We start from the raw sequence: 20,819 nt of genomic DNA, 5'->3' as shown, positions 1-20,819 counted from the left end.
CCTTGGGTAGAAGACCCGGTCAAGTTGCCCTGGCCAGTTGCACCGCGGTCAGCATGATGGTGGTTGTCATGTTGGCCGGTCAAACCACCTGAGGTGGTGGAACCAGTCAGGCCGCGGTCGGTGTGTTTGTCACCATGGCCGGTCAAACCGCCTGTAGTACCCGTAGTGGTAGAGTTGGTAGTCAAGCCGCCTTTGTGAAGACCAGCTTCGCTAGATGCGTGGTTGGGTGTGGCATCGTAGTCACCGTGTCGGGAGTGCTCCTTGCTGTTGTGATGCTCCTTGTGCTCGAGACCACGGACAGCGCCGAAGCCGCCGCCTACGCCGCCTCCGATGTTCTTGGGCACACCCTGGAACTCATCGTAGCGCTCTTCGCGGCCGGTAAGGGCTCCGCCCTTGGACTTGAACTGATCCATGGTCATGGCAGGCAGGGAGGTGGTGTCGTGGTGAGTGGCCTTGTTGTGGTGAACCTCATGGATGGGGACGGTGGTGTGGACCACGTTAGGCTGGATAGTCTCCCTCTGGACGACTGGCTGAATGGTCTCGTGAATGTGCTAGAGAAATGTTAGTTTGAGTGGTAAAGACAAGCTTGTAGAGGTAAAACTCACGTGATGTACATGCTCGCCTCCAACAGTGGGTGCAACGCTCTGGCTAGTGGTGTGGCCCTCAACGCGCCTCTCGTCCTTGAAGCGAGCCTGGTCTTGGACCAAGTTCTGCTTGGTGGAATCATGGTCACGGTGGTCGAACTCGCGGTGTTGAACACCACCAAGCTTGGCAGTGTGTGTCTCGGGCAGGACCTCGCGGTCATGGACAGGCTGGACAGTGCGGTGATAGTGGTCTTGGTGAACCTCCTTGTCAATGGCCGTGTTGACCTCCTCGTGTGTGTGAGGCTTAATGGTCTCGTGGTGAACGGCAGGGGCAACCGCCTCATGGACGGTTGTGTCGTGGTGACCGGAGCGGCCCATGAAGTCAGTGATGGCTGCCTTGGCCTTGTCCATTGTGAATGTGTTGTAGGGTGGTAGGGTGGTAGGGTTAAGGGTAGTTGAAAGTAAGAGGGGAAGTGTCTCAAAGGCTGATGTGATGTGTGTGTGTGTGTGAGTGTGAGTGTGCGTGTGTGAGTGTTGCCATGTAGCAGCTACAATGACCTCTTTATACCGCAAGGCAGCGACCTCACAAACATAGAAGGCACAAGACGTCATTGACACAAAACAGGCCTGATGGGTCGATAAGTCGTGCCCACTCCCTAGAGGGGTTCGAACAACGGATCTCTGGTTGTCTAGGCCTGCGGTCGAGTTCCATGCATGCATTCATTGGCTGGGGGCAAACGGCGAGTGCCACAGTGGGAGCCGGGCATAGGTACTGCCGGTGGGATTTGGTGATAGACAACGGGAGAGGCCTACGTCAGGGGGACCTCAGATGGCTGCCGCCACAAGCCACTGTTTGCATCTAGCCGAATCAGACGGCGGGGGGTGGCACGCTTGATGGACGCTGGCCGTGGAGCATGTCCCCATCTTGCGTCCAGCTAACTTGCCCGTTCAAAGTCGATGCAGTCATCAGGGAAATCATAGTTGTGTGTGTGTGTGTGGAGCAAGCGGAATGTCCAGTTGGTGAGGTGGCTGCCATCATTTTTTCCATCGTGTTTGTTGACAAACTTCAAAAAGTCTCATGTCTGATGTCGATCTGCGCCGGGGTGGAGTGGTGGGTTGTGCGGATTGGGACGTCATGGCCCGTGCACCTGCCAAATTGGGGCGACGAGAGATGCTTCAGTCTTCACCAAGACACGCCTCCTAGCCAACCTCCACCGCAACATGTTGTATGCCTGCTTTGCTTGTTGCCCGATGCTTTGGGACTGTCCGGCTCGATCCTTCGAAGATCCTCCTCCTTCCGGCTGGCTATAGCGACGAACAGTGGAGCTGTCGGCGATGAGAAGTTCCCCCCCCCCCCCCCCCCCCCCCCCCCCCCCTCTTTGTCGTCATCATGCCTTGTCTCCACTTCGCACTCGCGCATTTCGTACCATCGTCACAGCATCGTAGTTCTTCGCTCCGCGGCGCCCAAAAGCCGCGCGCTGTGCGAGCCAAAGAGCTATCAACGGTAGGAATGCCTATACGTCACCCGAGGCGCCACACATAAGCCATTGACGAGTCGCAGTGACCAATTCGCCAGTAGCATGACGTTCGGGGGGGACAAATCGAGGGAAAGAGGAAGTCTGGAGCAGCCCGGCGACGCCGCCCTCAGGCTCAATTGAGCTTGTCCGCTGGTAGCACGAGCCACAGCCATGAGATTTGCCATGTCACGGCATCAGGCAGCCTCTCCGTGAAAGCTTCATTGGAATGCTAGTAGTTGTAGTCCCACGGCCGTTTCTAGCCCTTTCCTCTAGCCCTGCTTTTGCTCTTTGCCGTGCGTATGGTCGTCCAAGGTTAGAGCTGGAAGGAAGGCCAGACTCCCGGGCGCGTTATTGTCTGCGACCTTCCGGACCGCGTTTGTCGCTGACGACATTGGCTGCTTGGGTCTCTCCTGCCTTGACGCGATATACGACCCGCCTAATCCCCTAATTCCTGCCCTGTCCATATCCCGCATGACTATTGCGACTTGAAACTCCAACACCTTACGGAAGTCGTCAATGCAGCGAAAGTTGAAAGCGGTTCTTGGCAGCTCAGGCCGAAAGAGAGCCCAGTCGTCCGCAGACGAGACGAAGCAATCCTACGAGGCAGCAGATCCACGTGGCGAGCAGCATACTTCTTCTCACAGAGAACGAGGCTGGTCCACGTCAAGCGACTCCCCAGAGGACCCTATACATGCTGGGCGCAGTCGTCCCCTTACCTCAGGCTACGATTCTCGCCCATCTGCACCACAATCCGCCGCTGTCGCCTTTGCTCAGCCTAAACCCTCAGACTCAAACGCCTCCATCGCGAACGACTATAGGGCCTATCTCCCAGTCCTAGACGCAAGTAAGGAACAACACATGACACTGGGTGGCGATAGGCGACTGATAGCTGGAGAGAGCGGTGCGAGACACGAAGAGGAGGTGGCCGACCGCAACATTGATCGATATAGTATGCCGCTCGATGCTGGGCAAGGGAAGGCGCTCCCAATGCTACCAAGTAAGTTTGACTTTCTTCCCCATTTCGTATGCTGTGTGATAAGGAACTAGTGCAAGACCAAACGTAAACCCAATTCTAACAGGCTCGTTAGACCACACAAACGCAGACCACGACGGTTCTCGAAACCACTCCACAGGCACCGGCTTAGTGGGTTCTACAATTCGCGTGGTACCCCCTGGTCCATCTACGGGCAAGTATGTAGAGAGTAGAGACAACACTCCAAACAGTCTTTCAAAGAGGACCAGTTGGCCTGCACAATCTGTACGTGATGAGTACCAAGCAGGCTCAGCAGAGGGATTACGAACTCGCCAGGACATGTCAGTAAAACATCGCGGTGATGCTACGAACGTCCACCCAGCTGGTATGGATGGTCAACAAGATTGGAAGGCGCAACAGCAGGCACTACTTGGCGGTGTAGTGGATCTGAGAGACACAGTAGACACGCATCGACATGTTCAAATGGCTCCTGGTACGTCCTCCTCCGTGCTTCACAATACATGGGGCTGGGGAGCACACATGATGCACCTGTACTTGGCTGATGCATTATAGCCGTCACGCATGAGGTCATCAAACCGCACGAACACGAAATCATCCAACACAAGATTCACCGCGAAATTCACAACTACTCCTATTACCATCGTTTACAACCCGTATATCACACCGAAGTCCTTCCGCCACGCCACTTCATCCCCAACCCTCATGGTGAAGGTCTCATAGAAGTGTCAGCCGATGAGCTTCCCTCACGCACAGGCGAGCACAGATGGTGGGAAATTGTCCAGAAGTCATTACCATTACCGAAAATGTCACACCAATGGCGCACTGAGCCGGAGGTTATAGAGGGCAAAACATACATAACCGACGAGGGCTTTGAGCGCAGGGAAACTACCATTCGATATCCACCGACTTTGGAGAGCATGGAAGGATACGGGGGCCCTATACAGCCAGTGCACTTTGATCACAAGACTGGAGAGCGTTGGCTGGGCGAGGTGACGACCATGGACAAGCTGAGGGAGGAGCTGAACCATGTGTCGGAATCGGACACGATGAAATTCAAAGAGCTTCGAGAGAGCCTACCTGAGATACCGCCGAGCCCTACGATCAAGCGGAAGCCAGTTGATTGGTGAATAGGTCTCTTGTTTAGGGCGTACCGGCGTGGGAGTGTTGGCGTCCAATTGCATGCACAGCGAGTCGGACCATGTATAATACCTAATCAATTTTTTTTTTACCTACCATCTCGCTTAAGCTCCGTACTTTTGTATCATTGCACTGTTTATAACACTAGTTACATATTATTTCACGAGTCAGATTTAACCACAAACTTGGTCATTCCCAGGTTGCATTTTCCACGCATTGTGGTATTTTCTTCTGTTCACCTCGCTTCTGCAGGAAGAGGCTGGCGAAGTAACCCAAGGCTGAGAGCCTGCTCAGGTGATGACAGCACGCCATGTTGAGACGTTCCAGCGTCACATGGTAGAGAGACGTTTCTGGAGTAGCACGGTCCCCACGGGGCAATGGCAACAAGACGTTCCGACACAAAGGGTCGATCTCGGTTCGCAGGACGAAAGCTGTTCCCTAGTCTGGCCTGGTGGAGACAGTGGGATTCTAGCGACTGGGACCACCTCCTGCAAGCTAACGACGAATTACGTAGTGGAGACAAGCCTCTAGCGGACAAGGGGGAGGAATCATAGCCTGAGGCCAACCCACAGCCCAGAGTCGCCAAGGCAGCTTCCAGCCGTCAGGAAGAAGACGCAGGCGCGGTCATTGGAGAAGCTTACGGGCTAAGACATTGACAAGAGATGGATGGGAATTTACTCGGTCTGGGTAGGATTCGGCGTGTCCGACGCGACGAGCGCCGGCTGTGCGACCGAATTCTCCCATGAGCTGCGCACGCGGGAGACAACTTCAAGTAGCAAGTCGACACAAGCGACGCATTTTGGAAGAATGGGGAGAAATACCTTTGCAGAGCGTAAGAGGAGCGATGATGTTGTTCTTCACCCCCGCCTTGCTAGCTGCTCTACATGGCTAGTGGAACGGGTACCTCGACCCTTGCAACAACACCACATTTATCGGGTCGTTGCGACCGCCCGAGGCACACACGCGCAATGCATGGTTTCGACAGCCGAAAGGTGTGCAATTGCAATCACTTGGCCAGTGAGAGATGGAGCGAAAGAAATGCGCCTGCAGCATCTCGAGCCGGGGTTGATTACATGGCTCCCATCACCAATTGGCTCTTGGCCTGGTACGACATCGAGAAGCGGGAAATCATACGAATGCCCAGGCTATCAAGGCGGGCTAGGTTGGTCTTGCAAAAGGCTCATGCAGGGCTCACCTTTTCACTCACTTGCGCTAACAGCTGCTGAGGGTTATAGACACGCCACACGCACCTTTTCTCTGCTTGCTCTTCTTATCGCGCCGACCGTCGATCAGTGCCTACTTGCTATCTATAAAACGTCGTTGATCCCAGTCCCTGGTACATGGCCTTTATAGTGCAATTCTTTGCGCTCCTCCTCAAAAATATACTCTGATCGGTAGGCCTCAAGACCCTCCGTATTCGGACACAATGGCCTCGACCGGCAATGACTACGTTACTCACCATCCTTATGACGTTGACAAATCCCGGAACGTCAGGGTTGATGAAGAGAAGAACTTCGCAGTCGGCCCTCGTCGCCCAAGCGTAGTGGGGTCGGTGAGGGAGGTTTCTGATCAGACGCATAGAAAACTCCGAAGTCGACATATCCAACTGATTGGAATCGGTGGAACGATTGGCACGGCCCTTTACGTTCAAATTGGCCGAGGATTAATGAACGGAGGCCCAGGATCTTTGTTCCTCGCATTTTCACTATGGTAAGTCTCACATTGCTGTAGACTTGTTCGCCAACGAAAGACTCTTGTCATAAATCGATGTAAGAAAAGGAACTGACTCTCCTAGGTGTACTGCCATTCTGGCTGTGACCGTCAGTAAGGAACCCGTTTTCAAATTCCAATGCGACACCTCCCATTGCGACCATGCCAAAGCGCTTCTATGATCCGCCCAAGCAACTCATACCCTAATGCGAATTTGAGTTTAATATAAAGTGTAGGTATTGCCGAAATGGTCACTTACCTTCCAATCTCCTCGCCTTTCATTCGCTTCGCTGGCCGCTACGTCGACGATGCTTTTGGAGTGGCTGCCGGCTGGAACTTCTTCGTGTTCGAGGCCGCTCTCGTGCCCTTCGAAATCGTGGCTTGCAATGTCATCATCGGTTTCTGGAGCAACGTGGTACCAACTGGTGCCATTATTGCGATTGTGATTGTCCTCTACGGGTAGGCTCTCTTTTTCTCACATATCATTTATCTGTTGCAAAACTATGTGAAGTTCCTAGACGGAGCACTGCAAGCTGGGTGGTGGCGACGGGTTTGTTCTTTAGGACCTAATAAGATTTCAATAATGTAGAAGAGAGAAGCTAACATGGTCATAGTGTGATCAACCTGTTGGCCGTAAAATGGTACGGCGAGACTGAATTCTGGGCGGCGATCGGAAAGGTGCTGCTTATCATTGGCCTCCTCATCTTCACCTTCATCTCTATGCTTGGTGGTAATCCCCAGAAGGACAGATACGGATTCCGCTATTGGAAGAACCCAGGATCGTTCACGGAGCTTCACTACAACGGCCAACTTGGCCGATTTCTAGGCTTCCTCCAGTGCCTCATCCAGGCCTCTTTTACAATTGCTGGTCCGGACTATGTTTCGATGGCGGCGGGAGAGACAGAAAATCCTCGAAAAGTCATGCCCCGTGCGTATAACGCTGTGTTCTACCGTCTGACCTTCTTCTTTGTGCTTGGTTCTCTTGCCGTCGGTATCAACGTCCCGTTCAACGACCCGGAACTACGCGCTGCTTTCAGGGACGGGAAGCCCGGTGCTGCGGCCTCGCCCTACGTTATCGCTATGAACAGGCTCAGGATTGAAGGGTTGCCCCACGTCGTCAACGCCGGAGTCCTCGCTTCAGCCTTCTCAGCCGGAAATTCCTACGTGTACTGCGCGTCTCGATCCCTCTTTGGTCTGGCTCTCGAAGGCAAGGCGCCGAAGGTCTTGACTAAGTGTACAAAGCAGGGTGTACCTTTTTATTGCGTCGCCATCGTCCTAGCCCTCTCCCTACTTTCTTTCCTGCAGCTAGGCGAGAACTCAGCTGTCGTCTTGAACTGGTTTGTGAGCCTGGTGACAACCTCGCAACTCATGAATTATAGCGTCATGTGCTTCACATTCTTGCGTTTCTACAAGGCATGCCAGGTCCAGGGTCTCGATCGAAACACACTGCCATACAAGGGCATCCTCCAGCCCTACGCCGCGTACTACGGACTCGTGACTACGTTCGTCATGACATTTGTTGGTGGTTACACGGTCTTTCTAAAGGGAAAATGGGACCTGACATCATTTCTGTTTTCATATCTCATGTGAGTAATTCCGTGCGTTCGTTCCCCGAAATAACAGCTGAGAATTCTACAGGGTCTTTATTTTCCCCATTCTATTCGTTGGCTGGAAGATCCTTAAGAAGACTAAGTGGATCCGACCGCACGAAGTCGACCTCATTACCGATCTGGCGGAGATAGAAGAGTACCATCGCGATTTCGTGGAGAGGCCCGAACCAAACATGTTCAACCGTGTTTTGGACAAGTTGTTTGGCTAGGAAAAACTTCCGTTGCAAAGCGATACTCGGGGGTGATGGTGGCGGCCAAGTTCGTACATATGTGGCTACGACTTTAACAGTACAGCATGGGTTTATACTGAATCTGGGCCGCAATTCCTGTACATTACTGAGATGGAAATTCGTCCTATGTATACCATGCTCAAGCTAGCATACATAAGAATAAAAAAAAGCTTCAAATATGAAATTGAGAATAATGTCTCCATCTCCGTACTGAGCCGGTTATCTATCATCCATATGGGTATCGCTGACCAGAACTCCAAAACACCATACAGGTAGATTTAACTCAAAACAAAAAAGTAGGAATATCGTCGAGCTTCACGAGTTTACGCCTCTTCTCTTCGTCATTGTCCTCTTTCTCCCTCTGCGACTTCCGCTTCGTATGTTGATCCGTAGATCCTTTGCTTACACTGCTGCTTGCGTGCTTCTTGCCAGGACCCCAATCGTCGAAAAGATCCACTGATCGTGCCCCCTTGCCACTCTTGACCGAATCCAATGCAGTCGAATGCTTAGCAGGCGATGGAGATTGCGGGGATTTCTCTGATGACAATGATGCGCGTTGATTCGGTGCAGGTTTGGGTGATGTATGTGTCTTTCGTGGGGTGTAGTCGTCTAGCATATCGAAGGGCGTTGCGCGACTTATTCTTGAGCGCGGTTTCGCAGTTGGCAGGGGAGGTGCAGGCTTGGCGAAGGATGCAGTTGCATTCGTGTTGGCCAGGCTTGACGAGGCAGATTTTAATGTTGCGGCTGTGTGACGGATCGGCGCTGGGGCAGTAGTGGCTGTTGCCCTTGGGGCCGGTGTAAGCTTTACTGGGCGTTGTGGAGCGTCTAAATCGTCGCTATCAGAATCGCGTGCTGCGTATGAATTTGATGTTGATTTCGACGTATTTGGTGGCGCTCGTCGTGAACCAGAGAGGAAAGAGGTAACCGCTCTTGGTGGGGGGCCCATGGATGCTCTATTATTATCTGCGTCTTCATCTTCATCGTCCTGAGACGCGAATACATCTCGAATGGCCTTCCTCTGTTTCTTCTCCTGCACCTTGGCCTTCTCTTTCATCGCACCCTCGACAGACAACTTCGCATCGGCAACTACTGGCCTTGCCACCTCTGCTTCCTTCTTCTTCTCTTCGATCCTTTCTTTCAGCCGCTCATACTCCGCAATATGGAGATGTCGCGTGAAGAGCTTTGCGGTTTCCAGGAACTCATCCTCAACCATCATCCACTCATCATCGCGTAAATCGAATTTGGAGAGGCCCTTGTCCATAGATTCGATCTGTGGTTGTTCCAGGTCTGCCATCGGAGGTGGTGATGAAGATGGTGCTCTCTTCTTATGCACCCCATTGTTAGTCGTCGAGTTCCTGTGTGATGTTGAAGGTTCTGTTGGAAGATCGGGTAGGTCGTCATCTGATGCGACTTCGTCAGGCACTGCTCTTCCCTTGCCTTTGCTAGAGCTTGCTAAAACGGTGCCATCGAAGAAGTCATCATTTATATCAGACGCGACGCTTCGTTTCTTGACTGGTTTCGGCGGATGCTTTACTTGTGCACTGCTTCCGCTGCCTTTGTTTAACCAAGGTAATTGTCGTGGCATGATGTTGTAAAGTGTGCGTGTCAGTAGTTTATTGGCGGAAGTTGTAGGTATAAAGAGAGTCTGATTCGCGACATTGTACTTGTCTTGAGCTGCGCTGTGAGGCCGGTACCTTGTCGCGCGCTCGCGCTGCGTCCAAAAGCATCGAGAACGTGCACGCGAATGTGAATGGCGGGCGTTCACGTGTCGGAGATGGCGCTATCCAAGTTCTGCCTAGATTGCTTTCGCTTAGCGCGCCCTGTGCTTCCGATCTCGACGAACCTTCCACTCTGCTCCGTCTGGAGTCAAGGGCCACGTTTCGCTTCTATCAGTTTCTGCTCCGTTCTGTGTTTGCCTGAACGCTGTTTGCTACACAGTGTACGGATGGCGGCCTTCCCGTTATCGCTGCCGACGCCGAATTGGTATTCGACCGTTGTTGCAGCTACACAAGCAAGACACAACATCAACTTGACTTACCTGTTTTCCGTCTGAGGACCCCTGGATGATTCTCGAGGCAATCAACCGGCTCTAGGCCGTTCTTGCAGCACGTGTAGCCAATTGTCACTTCGGTCTCTCAACCAACTCCTTTCCGCGCCGCGATGTCCATGTTTCGCAGGCCTGGCGATTCGTCTTCGTCTTCGTCTTCGTCTTCAGAGGCATCCTTGGATCAAACCGATGAAAATGAGGCTAGCGTGTCGCAGCAAGATAGTGTTCTCTCCAGGATTAACACCCTAGATTCGGCGTCACCTGGAGGGTCTACCGTAAGACAAACCCCGCCTCGTCTGGACATGCGGCAGAGCTCGGCACAAAACGTTCGCGACTTGATGCTTCATGCGTTGCTGGAGGAGAGGACTGTGAGGCAAATAGCAGATCAATTGGGGAAAGATCCTTCTGATCCGGAGGTTCAGAGGTTGGGCCGCGAGGCTTACCAACAAATCGCCCGACAAATCTCTAACAACGTGGACGACATGTATGCAAGCGACGAGATGCAAGACCACCGAGCTACCGCGAATGAGGGAATCAGCAAGCTTACCAAGAGCAACCTCAGCATGCTCTCCGTGGTCCCAGAAGGAGCTTCCCAGGCTATAGTAGCTCGACCCCCACTGAACGGCATGAAAATGGAAATACCACAGCAACTACCAGCCGATTTCGAAATTCTGTCAGGTCTCTCTGCGCCAACCGAGCTACATCTCCGCGGTTACCCAGGTCTTCAGACTGATCGGTATGTTCGAGAATTTTCTGAGCTTGCAGTTGTGGGCAAGGGCGGCTACGGAAAGGTTTTCAAAGCCAAACACAAGCTTGATGGCTCTTTCTATGCCGTCAAGCGTATTCCAGTGAGCCCTGCCAAGCTAGCAAAAATCCAAGAGCATGGACCGCAGGAACTGGAGAGCATGCTGGAAGAAGTGCGTTCACTTGCTCGTTTCGATCACAATAATATCATTCGATACCACAACGCCTGGCTGGAGTTCACTACGGCCCCAGCGGAAGCGCCTATCGTACCCACGTTAACTGTTTTACGAGATGATCGGTTGCTTGAAGGTGCAGGCGCGTTCTCTTCTAGCCCAGCCGACGTGGCTGGCCTGCCATCACAGTTTGGTAGTCTCTCATTTGACGATTCGCTTGGTAGGCCAGATAACGGCTATAGTGCTGATATTGTTTTCGAGACCAGCGACAATGGAATGGGCGCCGAAGAGTCTAAGAGCGAACTGGATAATCTCTCCTTGAAAGAAAAAATGAGAAGCGCTAAACGCAAAACTCGACGGGGTAGCCAAGCGAGTCAGGCAACCATTGCAACTGTATCATCGACGAAGTCCCGGATGAGCGCGGTGGAGGATGTCGACGAAGACTTCGCGGATGAGGATATCGAGACGATTCCCCGATCACATATGCCATACTCACAGGAGCTCTCTTCCGACAAGTCAGAGAGCATGGTTTCACATAGCGACATGCCCGGCCACATGATCCCAACCCGTAGTTCCGGACCGATTTTGACGCTCAATGTCCAGATGAGCCTTTGCGAGACCAACCTCTCAGCATTTTTATCCTCCGAGCAATCATTCTCCGACGTTCAACCTCTCGACAGACACTGCTTTCATCCTTGTATCTCTCTAGAAATGTTGAAAAATATCGTCTCGGGCGTGGAGTATCTACACTCACGCGGTGTTGTTCATCGGGATTTGAAGCCCGCGAATGTCTTCCTGTCACTCTCAACAGATCGGCATCCACCTTATGGTTCTGTTGACTTGTCGACGTGCACGTCGTGTCCGAAGCGGGACTGCTTGCATGTGACACCACGCATTGGCGATTTCGGCCTCGTCGCAGCGCTGAGCGACGAATGCGTGGGTGCAGACACCGAAACGAAACCAGTCGGTACTGAGTTCTACCGGCCACAAATGACTAGAGGCGTTAGCGAGAAGCTCGATGTCTTCGCCCTGGGCGTTGTTGGGTTCGAGATGCTACATAAGTTTGGAACTAGGATGGAGCGCGTCGCAGCTCTGACAAACCTTCGACGAGGAGACTTCCCAGACGGGTTTGCATCTGAATTTGGGGATATGGGCAACAGCGTGCAGCAACTCATAGGTGATATGGTGCAACTGGACGAGCAGAAGCGGCTGAATTGTGAACAGGTGAAAAGCGAAATAGGAAGGCTAGTGCATATCCTGAAGGAATGATTATTAGTAGACACTGGGAGCATAAATAAAGCGTTATTTGGCCGCATCAGAAGTATTGAGATACCCCACGTAGACGTCGATAGCAATCTAGGAACAGCATCGAAACCGGGCTATGTATGTTTAATGAAATGACATCCCCTAACCTCAGCCCTTGATTGCGAGTAGCTTCATGCTCAGCTCTATCGGGCTAGTGTGAATGACACGTCGGCTGAATCCTCTCAACACTCCTCCGACAGCCACCCCACCCTCCAGGCTTCATTCGGAGGGAGTCCCAATCGTATTGCACGAGTTTGTTAACTGCTTGTGAAGAGAACACTGTCCATTCGACCCATGATCTGATTGATTGCACCATTCCAATTTCCACAAGGCTGAAAACCACTGCGTCATCCAAACCTTACACCACCGCGGATCCGCTTCACACGACTTTCACGCCTTTGATCACCTGATAAACAAATAAAAAAAGAGACTCCAGACTTACTGGTCTTACTCAAGGATGGATCATCAACGCCAACCGCACGCCTCTGCATTTGCACGCTTCTCCGACAAACTCAAGGAGACAACGAAGCGAGTATCAGCCCACCACCAGCATAACCGCGCCCCCAGCCGGGAGCACGACACTCTCCACATCAGAGGGCCCTCCCGAGATGAGCGGAGAAGCAGCAGTGCCAGCTACACCGACAAACTGCGGCACATGCTCACAGCCTCACCCCGGCCGCCGCGAACAGGCATCGACGACCTCCCCATTGAAGTGCAGCAGCACATTTTCCTCTTCCTGGATTTCTGGTCGATCCTGCGATGCCAGCGCGTGTGCAAGCTCTGGCGGGACCTCGTTCCGGGGGATTCGCCTTTACTCCAGGAAGCGCTGTACTTGAAGCCCAGCCGCAGTCTGCAGATTTACAGCTGCGTGCCCGCGACGTTTGAGTTCGACTTTGACATTTCGGTCCGGTCGGTCGTGTCTGGTCCACAGCCTATAGGTAGTCGGTTTACGCTGGGGGTACGGAAGGATTTCACCATGACGAGGCGCTGTATGGGCCTTATCCGGACGAGCAGTGAGATTGTTTTTCATCCGATTATCATGGATGTGAATTCTTATCTACAGCGAAGTGACTTCAAGAGCCATGTAGTGGAGGCGGGAGAAGAGGGTGCTGGAGCGGGTTCGTGGCGGAATATGCTGGTTGCTATGCCGCCGTTGAGAGAGCTACGGCTGCGGCATGGCAAGACGAGGACTGTGTATCGCGTCTTGCGTGTGTCTGGGGGTGAGGATGGGATTAGGTTGGGGGATTTGTTTCGGGTCATGGATGAATGGGCTGCGGTATAGAAGGTTGGGCGTGGAAGTGAGGCTGAGAGCCTAGCAAGTGAGACATGACACATGACGTCGACATGCCATGGTCCAGCATGGAAGTAAGTGTAAGTGTAAGTATAAGTGTAAGTTGGTGGTTTTTTTTCCACGTGTTGGACGTATTTTACAGTAGTATGTGTTAATGGGCGAATGACGCGCCTACTTCGATCATTCGAGGGATGAGCAGCTAGAGAGCGAAGCACGGGGTGGTTAATCGTCGACACTGGGTGAAGATGGTGGTTGTTTGCGTGCGTCCTGTTGCGGGACTTTGTATTTGCTGTCACAATGTGACGCAAGGATGGTAGGGAGTACCACGAAAGCCTTGCTGAAAGTGCAATGCCGAGCATACGAGGGTTGTGCTTAAAAGTGTTTGTTGGGTAGACAATTAGAGAAGAGGAATTGAGGAATGAGGAGTTTAAGCTTGTCGGATTCGTTTCATGGTGCGACTATTCATCTTGCCCAAATCATACATAAATAGTCTACAAAGGGCGAGCAAGTCAGTCATCGAAAGATGTATCTTCTGGCTGACGCTCGTTTCATCTTCAACTCGTTGCATGACTGTGAGGCTGCTTTTTTGTTTATCGTAGACGCAGGCCTTGCTAGGTCAGGGCACATCTCAACTCGAAGAGCAGAGTCGGCTCGACGTTGAGGTAGTTGTGTTTCGAGGCTGCCATTTCGAGCTTCCACGAGCATCGTTTGCTGTTCATTCAATGCACCTTCTCTTCAGCCAACCTCGATCGCAGCCAATGCGCTGATGACCTCCTCAGCGACCCCACCCTTTTCCACCACCATTTTGGTAACCTGCGAGATGAGACCCCGCTTCATACCACCCCGCGGTGGCGTCCAAACGCCCGAGTTCGCTAACAACTCCCGTTGTGTCAAGGCGTCAGCGCTTGACGTGGGCACTGTACCACCAGTGGCTGAATTCATCGAGTTTGGCACGCCTGGCGGAGTGAGATGGGAGGGAGGGTCGATTGTCCGTATTGCCACAATTCGCGCAACTGTGGGGGACGATGTGGAGTTGGTGCAGGCGATTGCGAGAACGGCATCTGCCACTGCAAGCTCTTCTTTGCAAGGATCGAAGATGATGTTGGGTCCTACTGCCATGGCCAGTATGATGACTGGGGGCTTGCCGATCTGTGAAGCGTTGGTGGCCTTAGTGATGTTCTTAGGGTATAGCGGTACGGCGGCGTCCCAGTCGTCGTCGAACAGGGGGTCTTCGTCTTTCTCTGATTTGAGGGCAGGGAGATGGGTAGTAAGGAGGGCAAGGTGGGTGGCCATGGAGAGGAGGGCGAGCGGGTAGGAGAGGGGTGGCGAGAGGAGCAGGATCTATGCAGTGTCAGTGAAGCCTCCTCAGATGTGATAGACATGGCAGCTTACGTCGACGTAGAGCTTCCAGTGGAACCGTGTGTTGATGTACAGCCTGTCTCTGAGCTCCCCGCTCGCTAGCAAGCTCTCGGTGAGCATAGATGCGAGGAACACGGGCAGCGCATCGTCGTCGCGGAAGCCTGGGACTTCGACGCTCATCTCGACCCACGCGTTCTGTCCCTTGCCTTTGCTTTCGTCTGTCTCTTCGCCATCTCCCATTTGTACATCCTCGCGCGCTGCTGCTCCCAGGGTTGGGCGCTGCGGGGATTTCTCCACCTCTGCCTTGACGCCTACGAGCGCCTCAGTGCCGTCCTCGAGGGCGATGCGCGCACTGCCGTTGGCACTGGGCAGGACGTCATACTCTGCGCGCATGGAGCGAAAGTCGCGGGGGCCTTTGGTGACATCGAGGCGGATAGGCGGCGTCTGCGAGAGGGTTGATCGCAGGAACGACAGCTCAGCGGGCGAGAGATTGACGACGGCAGCCTGCTGGGGGGCCATTGTGTTTGCGTGCCGTTGCGAGCGGGTAGTGGGTGGGCGACGACGACGACGACGACGACGTGTTTGCTGCTCTTCCGTTTCTTCGTGAGCTTTTGTTTCGCGGGTCAGACTAGCGGGCCTCGGCGATTGGCGGGTGCAGCGTCACTCGCTGCGGGCGGCGCGGCGGGCAAGGCGGGCAAGGCGTCGACAACACCATCCTGCAGTCCAAGTGCTGGCTGGCTGTCTGTCTCCTTGACCGCCCCCGAGCCTCACTCTCATTTCTCATTTCTCTCTTCTCTGTACCGTCGTGGAACCGTCCCTCCTTCTCGCTTTCGGGCATATATTCCTAGCACCACCGACAGCCATGAAACTCTAAAGCTACGCCACCCTGTCACACGTCACCTAGGTACCGGTACGAGCCTGGCCTGCCATGTCGCCATCACCTGCATCCTCGAAGCGAAACAGCGCCAATGCCATCGACAAGCTCGACTACCTACCACCCAACTCGCCGCGACGCCCTCTACTAGGCCCCGACAGCGACGACGCCGAATTCACCCGCCACAGCCAGGACACGAGCTCCGCCGGCAGCTTCTTCGACCAGGTTGCCGAGGGCATCATGGAGCGCGACCGTGAGAGGCTGCAGCGCGTCTTCGTGCGCTGGTTGAGCTTCGTCTGGGCCATTGTCAACTGCCTCTGCGCTGGTAGCATCACCGCATACTCGCTGTATGGCCATCTGTTCCAGTCGAGGCTGCACTACACCCAAGTCCAGGTCAACATTGTCTCCATCGGGGCAGAGCTGGGCCTCTACCTCCTCGTCCCGCTATTCGGATACCTCTGCGACCGCCTTGGACCAGGCTTCCCCTCCGCGCTTTCTGGACTCCTCTTCGGCTTTGGCTACTTGCTTGCTGCGTTCACCTACAAAAGCGGGCCTCCCCCGTCTGCAGGAGGCCATGGCTGGCCGTTTGGCGTCATGGTCCTGGCATTTGCCGCCATTGGCATGGGTACAAGCTGCATGTATCTGTCCGCCGTGACGACGTGCGCCAAGAATTTTGGCCGCGGAAACGCAAAGGGCATCGCACTCGCAGTACCCATTGCTGCCTTTGGTCTAAGCGGCATGTGGCAGAGCCAGGTGGGAAGTCGGCTGCTGTATGAGAAGAAGCCCGACGGAAGCAAAGGCGACGTGGACGTGTTTCGCTTCTTCCTGTTCTTGGCCATCCTGCTACTCGCCGTAGGTGCCGTCGGCTTCTTTGCGTTGTGCATCATGGACGAGGAAGAGATGATAGACGAGGCTGTCGATGAGTTGGAGAGGTCTGGTCTCCTCGCCCAGGACGAGTTCTTCTCGCAGGCTGCCAATCATCACGGTTACGGCACCATGGCGACCCATGACCTCTCTGACTCGACCTTCGATTTCCTGCAGTCCGAAGCGGAACGTCTGAAAGCGAAGGCGGAAGAGGAGGCGCGGAAGAAGACATGGCTGCTGAACGAGGAGACTCGCCGGTATATCATGGACCCGACAATGTGGTGGCTGGCAGGAGGCTTCTTTCTCGTCACCGGCCCTGGCGAAGCCTTCATCAACAATCTTGGAACCATCATCGACACCCTCACGCCTCCGCACGTCGCTACCAATACATCGCCAGCAACGCATGTCTCCATTGTAGCCATAACATCTACCCTCGCTCGCTTGATAACCGGCACACTGTCCGACGTGCTCGCACCCACCTCTGTTACGCACCAACACCGCCGCGGCCCTGACTCGATTGCGAACTCGTTTTCATCTTTACCACCACTCGACCGCCCGCAAAAACTATTCACCGTCTCTCGCATGACGTTCCTGTTGACATTCGCCTTCATACTCTCCTTGGGTCAACTGCTTCTTGCCAGCGGTTGGGTGCAAAACCACGCGCCCCGCTTCGCCGCTGTCTCAGCCCTTATCGGCGCAGGTTATGGCGCCGTTTTCTCGCTCACGCCCATTGTCGTCTCGGTCGTATGGGGCGTTGAAAACTTCGGCACCAACTGGGGCATACTTGCCATGACGCCTGCTGTTGGAGCGACGCTCTGGGGCGCCATTTACGCTACCGTTTACCAAAGGGCTGCGGATAGCGCTGCATTAATTGAGGGGGACCCCGAGAATGTACTGTGTCATGGCAAGGCCTGCTATGCGTCGACATTCTGGGCCATGGCCATCAGCGTGTGGGTTGCCATGGGGCTCTGGGTTTGGGCTTGGAGAGGGCCTGGCGGGTGGAAGAGAAGGGGTGTCGCTGTATAAGTAGGCATACTGTGGTGAATCTTTTTGTTTTGTTTACGGATCATGAAAGCGTGCATTGCTTTTTGGGTCTGCATCTATGGTGTGCATACTTCTGGCGCTGATCTTGTACATTTTGTGTAGCTCTGTTGAATACTACTACTGTCTTTGCTCTCTCTCGACTTAAGTAAACATGTTTAAGCCTGTTAACTTCAGCACCTGTGTTATGTGTTGACTAATTCACAGTGTGCGTGCTGAACGAAGTAAATAAAAACACAGATAAAAGCAAAAAGACAAAAACAAAATACCAGTTGATCGCCCAGCCCGCCACGCGCCCCCCAACCCCAATGGGAGTAGTCCAGCACCGCCGTCCCGTGGTGAATGCCCGATTGCAGAATTTCTTCCCTCATCAGATTGCATTCATTGCTTAGGTTCATCCAGCATCACTGGTTACCCGAGTGAGTGAAGTTGAACACCACGAGACTCGAACTGGGCTCCTACTGAGGTGGTGACAGGGAGGTGTGTGGGGATGACGGAAAACCTTCTGGTGAAGACCCGTTACAGGTGGCAAAATTTAGGATTAATAGGAATATATAGCAGGTGAAAAATGCATTATCATCTCTCTCTGTTGTCTCGAGGTGCACCGCTTGTGTGCAGGTGTTCTAAGCGAAGACCGTTCCGCAAAATCAAAAGTGGGGCACATAAGCGTGGGCTGAACGTCATAACATTTCCCACAGCTCCTGCTTTATCGTAACGTACATTATCATTGTCTATCATTCTAGTAGAGTCGCTCAAAAAAACCCGCCTGTACAATATTTCACACCGAACCTGCCCTACTGACCCAGCAGAATCTTCAACGTCTCGACTCCAACGCCCAACACTTCCGGGCTATGAGTCTCCTTCAACACCACCCTTAGCGTCTCAATCACTCCCTTCCGCTTACACGCCTCTGCGCCTTCTTCAACATCTACCACGCTCCTCAGGCACACTACGCCTCTATGCCTGATATCATCGTCTTCATCTTGGCACAAGCCCAGCAAGAATTCTATACCTTTCTCCTGCTTGAGCAGCTCGTGAACAGCGAGGTCGACGGAGAGTAACATGGCTAGTGCACCCCCAGCGGCCGATCGTGTCGGCGCATCGTCTACGTCGGTCATGGCAAGGAGGAGGTGCAGTCTGTGCTTTGAGCGTGGTGTGCTGCTATCTGCAAAGTGCTGAATGCAGACGGGTGAGGCCATGAGATTGCATAGCAGTTCTGTTGCTGCGCGCCGTATCATGGAGTTTTGACTGAGGAGTAGGTCGTCAATGACTTGATCGAACGACTGCCGTATAATGTGGTCTTGTGTTGCGCGGTCAAGGGAAGCTAAATTCGTGAGGGCGAGCAGCGCTTCGAAGGCGTTGAGCTGCCATGTTGAGGACTCGGTGCGTGCCAGCTGGCTGATGAGCGGTCGGATCGCCGATGTACTTGGCAAGGAGGCGTTGAAGACATGCGTAGGGTTTATACTGATGAGGAGGCGAGACAGCGCTTGCGCAGCTGTGGGAAGCGCAGCGGGTGGGAAAGGCGTTGTACCCGTTGTCGAAGACGAGTTTGTCGAGGATATATGGTCCCAAACTTGTACGAGAAGTTTTACGGCACCTTGCTGTGCCATTGTTCCTCGATTCTTGGACTCCTTGCTCAGACTTAGTAGTATTTGAGAGCTCTGTGTAAGAATTGAGGGCGTGCCTCTCTTGCAGATCTGCACGAGTAGTGGTACGACTCCTGCATCGAGCATGCGTTTACAACGTATGCTCGCATGTTCTTCGCTCAAGAGCTCATCGGGCGCTGATGGCTTTTGGACGTTGGCATATGCCTTTAGCTGGGCCATGCGTTTCTCTTCCTCAGACTGGATAGGTAGGTAATTTGTGATGTTGACAAATATAGTAAGGCCACCGAAGAGAATGTTTGCTGGGGTTGAAGTGTCGCTCATTGTCTTGATAAGGCGTTTAAGGAACTTTGGAGACTTTGATAGATCCTCCCGGACCTTAGCTTGAAGAGAAGCATACGCGAGACCTTCGACGGAGTCCTGTTTGGACGAGGCGTCACCTCCTATGACCATGGATTTGAAGCTTGCGATCAAGTCGCTCTGGTCGACCTTTCCAGGTGTGACAATCTGTGGGCCATCTTTAGGAGCTTGCTCTTCGCCTATCTTGACGAGAACGAGTGCAGCAAGGTTTGCACGCTTCTGATCCTGACTCTCCGCGACCAAACTCTCCAGCCACTCTCTGCAATTTCGATTGATCGCATCTCGGCAATTCTTGTCTACACACGCAGCGCTGACAAGCTCTAACGTCGCTTGCTCAAGCTTGTGCGATTTCTTGCTCTCCACCATAGGCACAAGTGAGCTGACAAACCCCTCCGTAAGGAACAGCGTAGCTGCAGCCGTAACAGCAACTGGGAAGATTGCCGTCGCCGCCGAGAACGCAATGACCAGATTATTCGCCTCGCCCTTCCTCGCCCGGTACGTAACAAACTTCGATATCAACTCCCCGGCAGTGTCCGGCGCAAGTTCGAACAGCTTGATACTCGCGAGCGTCGCCTGACTGCGCAAGCTAGCTGGCAGTCGAATATCAAGCGATGTGAGAATGACATCGAAGCTATCTGCATCGATGATGCCCTTGAGATGCTCGGCGTAATGAGCTAGCAGCTGCGCAATGCCTTTCATCGCTCGCTCCGGGTGTTCAAGCGCTTCCTCCATCATCATGGCAAGACTGAGCATGAAAATGTCTCTGTGTCCAGTCTTGAACGCTTCGTCGTCTGGCCAAACGGCTCTATTAAGCAGTACCTTGAGTAGTCCATCGATCGAATCATCTCCTCGCTCAAACAGCTCATAGTAGATGCGTGTCGGCTGTTCCTGTACCGCGTTCGCAAGCCAGGCTTGCGCACCGGGATTCTGCAGCAGTTCACCAGTTACTTGATCCAGGATGTCGTCTTCGCCTTTGAAGTCGAATAGTACTTCCATTGCCTGTTCAGCCTCTTTCCGCTTCAAGCCATGCGACTTCATCGTTTGAAGCGCCTTTTCGCCATCGTGTTCGTCTTTGCTCCTGACCCAGACCTTGCAAATCGACAACAGCTCGCTCTTCTCTTCTTCTTGCCGCAACTGTTCCCATGCGTCTTTGATTTGCGGATGGTCTGGGGCGATGGTACTAGCTTCTCGCAGGTACCTCGCTGCACTAGCCAATTCGCCCGCTTTCGTGCTTTCACGCGCCTTCTGTGCCAGCTGCACCGCCCGCTCTTCCTCAGATTTGGTGGTCATAGTTGAAGATAAGGTTGCTGGAGATCATATCGAGCTGAAGAGAAAGGTGGGCTGATCGTTGCATGCCACGGCGGTGGGAGGGCAT

General features: G+C 53.5%; 9 protein-coding genes across 9 annotated transcripts in view; 6 read left to right on the top strand and 3 right to left on the bottom strand.

Annotated features, from left to right (window-relative positions):
* Positions 1 to 1,137, bottom strand: part of K460DRAFT_371099 (uncharacterized protein) — a 2,134-nt gene extending 997 nt beyond the window's left edge. Inside the window, exons 1-2 of the mRNA XM_040934283.1 lie at positions 606 to 1,137; positions 323 to 551 (exon numbers count right to left, since the gene is read on the bottom strand). Coding sequence (XP_040783672.1) covers positions 323 to 551; positions 606 to 995 — 619 coding nt within the window. The 5' untranslated portion in view covers positions 996 to 1,137. The remainder of the gene's footprint in view (positions 1 to 322; positions 552 to 605) is intronic.
* Positions 1,138 to 2,617: 1,480 nt separating this feature from the next.
* Positions 2,618 to 4,222, top strand: K460DRAFT_410499 (uncharacterized protein; the record flags this gene model as incomplete). Its single annotated transcript, XM_040937384.1, has 3 exons — positions 2,618 to 3,098; positions 3,190 to 3,567; positions 3,648 to 4,222. 3 exons carry the CDS (start codon positions 2,618 to 2,620, stop codon positions 4,220 to 4,222), a joined length of 1,434 nt encoding a protein of 477 aa, XP_040783671.1.
* A 261-nt stretch (positions 4,223 to 4,483) lies between these two features.
* Positions 4,484 to 5,624, top strand: K460DRAFT_198687 (uncharacterized protein). Its single transcript, XM_040927170.1, has 2 exons — positions 4,484 to 5,394; positions 5,468 to 5,624. The coding sequence occupies exons 1-2, from the start codon at positions 4,899 to 4,901 to the stop codon at positions 5,554 to 5,556; spliced, it is 585 nt and encodes a 194-aa protein (XP_040783670.1). The 5' UTR covers positions 4,484 to 4,898; the 3' UTR covers positions 5,557 to 5,624.
* K460DRAFT_371096 (uncharacterized protein) lies at positions 5,180 to 7,933 on the top strand. The gene is made up of 6 exons (XM_040934282.1): positions 5,180 to 5,394; positions 5,460 to 5,942; positions 6,028 to 6,056; positions 6,179 to 6,401; positions 6,557 to 7,528; positions 7,581 to 7,933. Exons 2-6 carry the CDS (start codon positions 5,659 to 5,661, stop codon positions 7,759 to 7,761), a joined length of 1,689 nt encoding a protein of 562 aa, XP_040783669.1. The 5' UTR covers positions 5,180 to 5,394; positions 5,460 to 5,658; the 3' UTR covers positions 7,762 to 7,933.
* K460DRAFT_371095 (uncharacterized protein) lies at positions 7,804 to 9,493 on the bottom strand. Its single transcript, XM_040934281.1, has one exon. The coding sequence runs from the start codon at positions 9,365 to 9,367 to the stop codon at positions 8,066 to 8,068; it is 1,302 nt and encodes a 433-aa protein (XP_040783668.1). The 5' UTR covers positions 9,368 to 9,493; the 3' UTR covers positions 7,804 to 8,065.
* A 151-nt stretch (positions 9,494 to 9,644) lies between these two features.
* On the top strand, positions 9,645 to 12,204 carry K460DRAFT_371094 (eukaryotic translation initiation factor 2-alpha kinase-like protein 2). The gene has a single exon (XM_040934280.1). The coding sequence runs from the start codon at positions 9,943 to 9,945 to the stop codon at positions 12,013 to 12,015; it is 2,073 nt and encodes a 690-aa protein (XP_040783667.1). The 5' UTR covers positions 9,645 to 9,942; the 3' UTR covers positions 12,016 to 12,204.
* Positions 12,205 to 12,508: 304 nt separating this feature from the next.
* Positions 12,509 to 13,333, top strand: K460DRAFT_380828 (uncharacterized protein; the record flags this gene model as incomplete). Its single annotated transcript, XM_040935298.1, has 1 exon — positions 12,509 to 13,333. One exon carries the CDS (start codon positions 12,509 to 12,511, stop codon positions 13,331 to 13,333), a length of 825 nt encoding a protein of 274 aa, XP_040783666.1.
* A 1,269-nt stretch (positions 13,334 to 14,602) lies between these two features.
* K460DRAFT_380825 (MFS monocarboxylic acid transporter) lies at positions 14,603 to 17,465 on the top strand (the record flags this gene model as incomplete). Its single annotated transcript, XM_040935297.1, has 2 exons — positions 14,603 to 14,623; positions 15,657 to 17,465. 2 exons carry the CDS (start codon positions 14,603 to 14,605, stop codon positions 17,463 to 17,465), a joined length of 1,830 nt encoding a protein of 609 aa, XP_040783665.1.
* Positions 17,466 to 18,234: 769 nt separating this feature from the next.
* On the bottom strand, positions 18,235 to 20,779 carry K460DRAFT_371091 (ARM repeat-containing protein). The gene has a single exon (XM_040934279.1). It carries the CDS (start codon positions 20,732 to 20,734, stop codon positions 18,275 to 18,277), a length of 2,460 nt encoding a protein of 819 aa, XP_040783664.1. The 5' UTR covers positions 20,735 to 20,779; the 3' UTR covers positions 18,235 to 18,274.
* Between the last annotated feature and the right edge of the window lie 40 nt (positions 20,780 to 20,819).

Source organism: Cucurbitaria berberidis, assembly GCF_010015615.1.
Source record: "Cucurbitaria berberidis CBS 394.84 unplaced genomic scaffold K460scaffold_6, whole genome shotgun sequence".
In the NCBI taxonomy this organism is placed as follows: Eukaryota; Fungi; Ascomycota; class Dothideomycetes; order Pleosporales; family Cucurbitariaceae; genus Cucurbitaria; species Cucurbitaria berberidis.
This window is presented reverse-complemented; position numbering and strand designations above follow the sequence as displayed.